Source organism: Quercus robur, chromosome 5 (genome assembly GCF_932294415.1).
Source record: "Quercus robur chromosome 5, dhQueRobu3.1, whole genome shotgun sequence".
Lineage (NCBI taxonomy): Eukaryota > Viridiplantae > Streptophyta > Magnoliopsida > Fagales > Fagaceae > Quercus > Quercus robur.
Window position 1 is genome coordinate 47,987,624 of NC_065538.1, and position 8,806 is coordinate 47,996,429.

The 8,806-nt window shown below is 39.0% G+C and overlaps 1 protein-coding gene across 1 annotated transcript; it reads right to left on the bottom strand.

Annotated features, from left to right (window-relative positions):
- Positions 1-411: 411 nt before the first annotated feature.
- Positions 412-7,932, bottom strand: LOC126726162 (phospholipase A1-IIgamma-like). The gene is made up of 3 exons (XM_050431291.1): positions 7,157-7,932; positions 6,563-6,842; positions 412-1,039 (listed from the first exon to the last, which is right to left on the bottom strand). Exons 1-3 carry the CDS (start codon positions 7,820-7,822, stop codon positions 708-710), a joined length of 1,278 nt encoding a protein of 425 aa, XP_050287248.1. The 5' UTR covers positions 7,823-7,932; the 3' UTR covers positions 412-707.
- Between the last annotated feature and the right edge of the window lie 874 nt (positions 7,933-8,806).

Consider the following 8,806-nt stretch of genomic DNA (forward strand, 5'->3'; position numbering starts at 1 on the left):
CAAATGTTCAAATCAACAGGTTGTGAAATAAGTTGTGAGAATGGTTGTCTCTTTGATAATATTCTTGCTAAAAAAAAAAAAAAAAACTAAATTCAAGTAAGAAGGATATGAAGATCTCTGGAAACTAAACCCACGTAGGAAACGGAATGCCATTACATTAGACTACCTGATAATATATTCTTCTGGAAAGAAATAAGGATACCTTTTTCATTTCATCATACATCTTTATTGTCACGACCTATCTACCATATGCAAATTGTGGGTACTTTCCTTAAAGAAAAAGTGTTGCTACTTTCTTTTTGGAGTGAAATTTTCAGTTAGATATAGCAGACTGGAGAGAGAGAGAGAGAGAGAGAGAGAGAGAGAGAGAGAGAGAGAGAGAGAGAGAGAGAGAGAGAGAGAGAGAGATCCTTTATGCAATCCTGGTATATTGAATGACACACAAATGAACAACGTCCAAACTTCCCTTTTTTTTAACACTAATATGACATTCCTAATCCTAAAGAACTCCATTACCTACATATATAGGTAATTAAGCCAAGGACTCAATCAGTTTGTGTCATATTACATTATTAAACATTCTTTCCTTATTTAATTTCCTCCTAGATCTAAAAGCACAACCAAATTGACACGGCAAGCAACTCAAACAAAGTATTCAAATGTCATCTAAAAGTATCTCCAACAGTATCCCATATGTATATAAACATTCAGCTATCAGGTCCATCCACTTCATGATCCATCATTTTCCATGAACCATCAAGTTGTTGAACCATACCCTTGTTCTGCACACATCGCCATGACGTTGGAACAAGATACTCTTCCTTCAAACTATCCATTGTCTTGTTTACAAGTACAATATCTCGATGAACCTCCAACCTGAACCCTCCTGAAGTCCCATGTGCTCCAGCAACTCCATGCAAGTAACCCTCCAAGTTATGCCAAGTTGACAAATTTCCCGGACTCTTCAAGTAATGCGATTTGCGATTATCTATTGTCAACTCGTCTCCAACATCGGAGTAACCTATGAAGGGATAGTCAGGTGTTAAAGACAGTCCTGCTTCTAAAACAGAGCACAAGCTGAGAATAGAAGAAGAAGACTCTAACGGCTAGTTTTATATTAGAAACGATGTCGTTTAAGTTAGCCTAGTTTATGTTTGAATGAAACGGGACGTTTTGGAGAGATTGTCCATGACTCAAACCTTCCAGTGCTCTGTTTTCTCATCAAGCTTCAGAGTCACCTTCAGTGCTTGATCAAACTCTCAACAGTCCAGCTCTGGCTTCCAGCTGTCATAACTACCTTCCAGCTGTCAACCCTTAATCCGCGCCTCATAATGTGGAGTTAGTTAATGTTCAGTTAGATTAGTTTCTGGAATCATCTTCATGTAAATACTATATAAACAATCTGGATGCTTGTATTTTATTAAGTTGTGGAAATACATTTTCAGTTTAACTCTCTCCAGAAATCTCTCTCTCTCTCTCTCTCTTTCATTTGTTGATTCTTATCTTTCCGCCATTGTTGAATACTCTGTTAAGCTCCAAAGCTTTCATGGTATCAGAGCCAAGATCTATGGCTTCTACAAATCCAAATAACACAGCACAATCTGTGCACACAACTCCAACACAGACTACCTCCATTCCTTCTACAACTGTAATCTCAACTCCATCACCATTACTGTTACTATCTAGCATGTCAAACCTAATGTCAATCAAGCTTGACTACACCAACTATATTCCATGGAAACATCAATTAGTTACTATACTAGAAGCATATTCCTTGATTGAACATATTGATGGTACTGCTCCAACACCATCGCCTTTTGTTCTTGATGCAGCAGGAAATGCAACGTCAGTGACTAATTCTGAGTTTCAAGCATGGAAAATCAGGGATAAGGCACTCCTATCCTTGATTAATTCAACTCTTACTCCACAGGTCTTTTCAATTGTTGTTGGTGTTACTAGCTCAAGGGAAGTATGGAATACTTTGGAGCAGAGATTCACTTCCACTTCAAGAGCTAATATCTTGAACCTTAAGCTTGAACTTCAAGGGATCAAGAAAACTAATGAATCTGTGAATTCTTTTCTGCAAAAGATCAAAGTTGCTCGTGACAAGCTTCTTGCTGTGGGCATACCAGTTGACAATGAAGAATTGATATGCATTGTGCTCAGAGGACTCCCTAGAGAATTTGCTCATTTCTGCTCTGCAATTCGGACTAGGAGTGATCCAATCACTTATGAGCAACTTGCAATTATGCTGCAAAGTGAGGAACAGGCTATGACTGACCACTTGGACTCAGTGCCTAGCTCTCTTGCTATGTTTGCCTCTCATGGTAAACAAGGTTCTCATACCTCTTATCAGAATCATAATTCAGGAAGGGGGAGAGGCAGAAACAATAACTCTAGAGGACGAAATGGTGGCAGATTCAATCATGGTGGAAATCAACAGTTTTCACCTCCCAATCTTTCTCAGAGTTCTCATAATTTCTCTCAAGGCTCTCACAATTTCTCTCCTCATGAATTTCATTCTCAGAATTTTCCTTCTCAGAATACCTCACAAGGATTCAAGCATGAACGCCCATCTTGTCAAATTTGTGGCAAATCTGGTCATCAGGCACTAGATTGCTACCACAGGATGAACTTTGCTTACCAAGGCAAGCACCCTCCCACAAAACTTGCAGCTATGGCCAGTGCATCCAATGCTGTCATCACTAACAACCAGGATCCATGGCTGGCTGACTCTGGCACTTCAGATCATATCACAGCAAACCTAAACAATTTGTCTATTGAATCTCAGTACAAGGGACCTGAGCAGGTGACAGTTGGAAATGGCCAATCCTTGCCCATCAATCACATAGGTAACACTGCCTTACACACCAAATATCACAAGTTTCTTCTTAAAAATGTTCTTCATGTACCAAGAATTGCTATGAATTTACTTTCAGTTCACAAATTCTGCCTCCATAATAACTGTTCTTGTTATTTTGATGCCAATATCATCAAAATTCAGGATATTCCTACGGGGAGACTCCTTTACAAGGGCTTGAGTGAGAATGGTGTTTATCCAATCTACTCCAAGAATTTCATCAAGCCATCATCTCAATTCAACTCTGTCTCTTCATGTCAGCCTCATCCTTCTACTGCTCCTACTCTTCCTTTAGTTCATTCAAGTTTTCATGTAACTAAACCAAATAAATGGTTGTTATGGCACCATAGGTTAGGTCATCCAAGTGATAAAGTCTTGAATATTGCTTTATCTTCCATTGATAGAGTCTGTATTTCAAGTTCTAATAAAACTCCTTCTCATTGTAAGCACTGTTTAAGTGGTAAAATGCATCAGTTTTCTTTTCCTGTATCAGATTTTCGTGCATCTAAGCCTCTTGAATTAGTACATTCTGATGTTTGGGGTCCAGCCCCTGTCAAATCCTCTAATGATTTCCAATATTATGTTCTTTTTGTTGATGCCTATTCCAAGTTTACATGGCTCTATCTTCTTAAACACAAATCAGATGTCCTTGAAGTCTTTAAGTTCTTTAAAGCTTCTGTTGAAAATCAACTTGATTCTAAGATCAAAATCTTGAGATCAGATAATGGTGGGGAATATACCTCAAATGCTTTCAAGCTTTTTTGTTCCTCACATGGTATTACTCATCAGTTTTCTTGTCCACATACTCCCCAACAAAATGGAGTTGCTGAGAGGAAGCATAGGCACATAGTGGAGTGTGCTCTTACCTTGCTTTCTCACTCTCAGTTATCTCCAACTTTCTGGTCCTATGCTGTTTCAACAGCAGTTCATCTTATCAACAGACTCCCCACTCCAACACTTCATAATTCCACTCCTTGGGAAGTCTTATTCAAGACCAAACCAGATCTTACACACCTTAGAACCTTTGGCTGCATCTGTTTTCCCTTGCTCAGATCTTACAATGCTCACAAACTCTTACCACATACTTCCCCTTGCATTTTTCTTGGCTATCCTGCTCATTCCAAAGGTTATATCTGTCAAGACCCTGTCACTTCCCGAATCTATATCTCAAGACATGTGCACTTTAATGAACATGAGTTTATTTCATCCCTTGCTTTATCCACTGGTACATCACAGGTCTCTGGCATGTCCTCCACTCCACCTCCCTTTCATATACCTTTTATACCTACACAGTCCACTCCTTTACCTTCTGGTACATCCCCTTTTACACAGCCTAATGTCACACAGCCTTCCTCACCTTTTACACAATCTTCTGCTACATCACCTTCTGCACAGCCACCTGATACATCCCATACAGCTACACAGCCCAATACACTTTCCTCCTCACACATTAGCTCCCCTTCTCCTATCTCACCACACATTAGTCCTCCAGCTGTTTCCACTGTCCCCATTCAGGTTCCTATTGCTGGTAACACTCATCCCATGATCACTAGATCAAAGGATGGTATTTTCCAACCAAAGGTTCTTGCTGTCATGAAGGCTCCATCCAAGAAGGCTCCATCTCCTCCCAAGCCAGATTACTCTCTCACTGAACCTCCCTCCTACAAAATTGCAGCTCAGCATCCCCAATGGTGTTCTGCTATGGCTACTGAATTTGATGCTCTTCAAAGGCAGAGCACTTGGGTTCTGGTTCCTCCTTCTCCTTCACAAAATGTAGTAGGCTGCAAATGGGTGTTCAAGCTTAAAAGAAATAGTGATGGTTCCATTAACAAGTATAAGGCTAGACTTGTTGCCAAGGGATTCCACCAGCAATTTGGAATTGATTTTGATGAAACTTTTAGTCCTGTTGTTAAGCCTCCCACTGTGAGGATCATTCTCTCTCTTGCTGTTCAATTCAATTGGCCACTGAGGCAGCTGGATGTTAGCAATGCTTTTCTGCATGGTTTTCTTAGGGAGGAGGTCTACATGGTTCAACCACCTGGGTATGTTGATCCAGCTCATCCTAACCATGTCTGCAAGCTTCTCAAGTCTCTCTATGGCCTTAAACAAGCCCCTAGGGCCTGGTTTGAGAGGTTTTCTACTGAATTGTTGCATCTGGGATTTCAAGCTTCTCTCTCTGATTCTTCTTTGTTCATCTTCAGACAAGGCTCATTGGTTGTTTATCTGTTAGTCTATGTTGATGACATAGTTCTAACTGGGAACAATCCTCAATTCTTGTCCTCTTTGATTGCACAGCTCAGCTCAGCCTTTGAACTTAAGGATTTAGGCTCTCTTAATTACTTCCTTGGCCTTCAGATTACTAGATCTTCCAAAGGTCTTTTTCTGTCTCAGACTAAATATGCCCAGGATTTACTGATCAAGGCCAATATGCATTCTTCCAAGCCTGCTCGTACCCCATCTGCTCCTAATACCAGATTGGCTCCTACTGATGGGTCTTTGCTATCTAATCCACATGAGTTTAGGAGCTTGGTTGGGTCTCTCCACTATCTGACCTTCACTAGACCTGATCTAAGCTTTGCAGTCCAGCAGGTTTGCCAATTTATGTCTCATCCAACTGATGCACACTTAATTGCTGCCAAGAGAATTCTACGCTATGTTCATGGTACTTTGAATCATGGCATTTTGCTTCAACCTGGTCCTTTTTCCTTATCTGCTTTCTCTGATTCAGATTGGGCTGGAGATCCTTTTGATAGACATTCCATCACTGGTTATATTGTGTATCTTGGGTTTAATCCAATCACTTGGAGTGCCAAGAAACAAGATACTGTCTCTCGTTCCTCTACTGAATCTGAGTATAGAGCTTTGGCAACCACCACTGCTGAACTCTATTGGCTTCGCCAGGTCTTGAAGGATCTTGGTATCTATCTTTCTGCTCCTCCCAAGCTCTGGTGTGACAATGTTTCTGCTCTGGCCATTGCCTCCAATCCGGTTTTTCATGCTCGTACGAAGCATATAGAGGTTGACTACCACTTTGTTCGAGAAAAAGTCTTGCGCCAGGACATTCAAATCAAGTACATTGCAACCGGTGATCAACTCGCTGATGTTTTTACCAAGAGTTTATCCACTTCTCGGTTTGCTTTTCTTCGTTCCAAAATCATGGTGTCTCTTGACCCCATGGTTTTGAGGGGGGATGTTAAAGACAGTCCTGCTTCTAAAACAGAGCACAAGCTGAGAATAGAAGAAGAAGACTCTAACGGCTAGTTTTATATTAGAAACGATGTCGTTTAAGTTAGCCTAGTTTATGTTTGAATGAAACGGGACGTTTTGGAGAGATTGTCCATGACTCAAACCTTCCAGTGCTCTGTTTTCTCATCAAGCTTCAGAGTCACCTTCAGTGCTTGATCAAACTCTCAACAGTCCAGCTCTGGCTTCCAGCTGTCATAACTACCTTCCAGCTGTCAACCCTTAATCCGCGCCTCATAATGTGGAGTTAGTTAATGTTCAGTTAGATTAGTTTCTGGAATCATCTTCATGTAAATACTATATAAACAATCTGGATGCTTGTATTTTATTAAGTTGTGGAAATACATTTTCAGTTTAACTCTCTCCAGAAATCTCTCTCTCTCTCTCTCTCTTTCATTTGTTGATTCTTATCTTTCCGCCATTGTTGAATACTCTGTTAAGCTCCAAAGCTTTCATCAGGAACAAGATCTGGAGCATTACGAATACGTAAGACTCGAAGATCTTTATGTTCTGAGAAAACTTTCTTGAAGTTGGAATCCCCCACATGAGGGCTGGCAAATACTATCGCTGTTACTGGACAAGCTTTGTTTGGCTGGTCTTTTAGCACGTTAATTCTATTGGCAACTATGTCAACCGCATTTAGAGTCGCAAGTGCTGCACCCAAGCTGTGACCAGTAACAGTTATACTGATTTCCTCGTTCTTGAATTCTTCAACTAGTCTCTTAATCTCACCTAGAACCTGAATGACAAAAATAGCAAACACTATTTAAGTTATTGTGAAGATGTTGTAATTCAATAACATTGCATACTCTTTTTTATGTGGAGAATCAAGTTTTGAATCCCCTCTCTCTGACTCTCCACCATGGTTGCTACCATTGAATTATCAAAACAAATACTTTGATTATCATTTTTTACCTTGATTTTGATCTAATTTTATTTAAATTACTATGTTCTTACATATTGTCACCTTTTCATATCTTATCAGTAACTCTCTTAATTAAATTTTGAACTTATATGGCTATAGGCACAAAAAAAAAAAGAATCAAAATTTACCTGGTTTCTGGCACTAGTCTTGTTGTATGGAGAACGAGCATCATCAGAAGTGTATATGGAATACCAACCTTGGTGCACCTTAGGATCATCCTTATCTCCAACTCCAAGTAATTTGGAAGCTGAAACAAAAAGAAATTCTAGATCATTAATCCACTCCAGGGTTTGTACTGTTCCTCTCCAAGCGATCACAATATCCCTCCTTCCTAACACGGCCTTCCCTTCGTCTGTGGCTACCGCAACATACCCAATCCAATTTGATTCCTTGCTCCATGCCTCCCTTGATAATGACTTTATGATAAACGCTTCAGGAACATCGATGTTCGACGTTGCATACAAGAACTTGGTGACACGATATTTGAAAGGATTTCCTTTCTCTAAATTCACCTTAGAGAAGAAATCCTTCTTCGCATATCGGCTACTTCCCGCAAACTTAGAAACCTTCTCTGTATCAAATGCATCATATGTAGCTTGAGCCATTTCTCCATAATGAATTATGTACCTTCGAAGATCAATGTCTAGAGGCTCCAACAAATGCTTCCAGTTATTCTCGCCGCTAAGAAACATCCACTTTTTGGCTATGCTATCCATCTTTTTCTTCTTGCCTTTCCACCTTCTAAGGATGAGTCCTATTGCATGCTTTATATTATGTACTACTTGAGCTATCATATAGGACCTTTCAAATTTAGAATCAAATTTTAATTTTCTCTCAGTAAGGTAACCAAATCTAACCACTAGATTTTGAGAATGAAATGTCTCTGTCTAGCTGCCTTATTAGTAATTTTAAAAACTCTAGACATATTCATATGCGAATGTTTCATCTCACATTTAAATATTGGTCATATTCGGTCTATTGTTCAATAACTTGGCCTAATAACTCAAGTCATTCCAAAAGTTAAAAGAGTATAGCCAGAACTTTCTTTTTCCCATCCCAATAAAAAATGATTATTCATTGGATAATTATTGTTATGTTAGCTAGCACAGCAATACCATTAAAAGTCAAATAACCTTTGGTACACGCCGATTAGTTCGTACAAATCCTCATACTAAACCACATGTTACAAAAACGTTAATACTATTATCTATAATTAATAGCCTCCCACGTGAGCTTGTGAAATACTTTTAAGGTATATTTCACGTGGCCGGGCTAATAATTACAAGGTAAAATTAGGCAAAAGGATAACATTCGCAAAAAATAAAATAATAAAAATAGAAAAGTTAAAGAACTGGATTTACGAAGCCTTATTAATTTCAATGCTTCAAGCGACATACTAGCATTCCTTCAGGATTAGTAACCGAAATTCCCAAATCTGATGGAAATACTGGATCTCATGTGACTTGTATGGTCTACACTGCAGTTAAGTTAAGTGGTCATGACCATGGCACATCCTTGGCTTTGAAGGCCTTCCCACCTTTCTTTTTTTTTCTTTTTCTTTTTCTTTTTTTCCGGCCAAGATTCCAGTATAGCAAAATTATATACTTCCCAAACAAAATTTATCATTAAATAATAGTAACAAGACGTAGATGAAACTAGCTCTCTATATTCAAATATATTTATAAAAAATTACAATTAATTCCTTGGAGATTACTCAAAAGTAAACGGCACTTCTTATTATATAGGTGCTTTAATTTCCAAATATTCTTATTTACTAC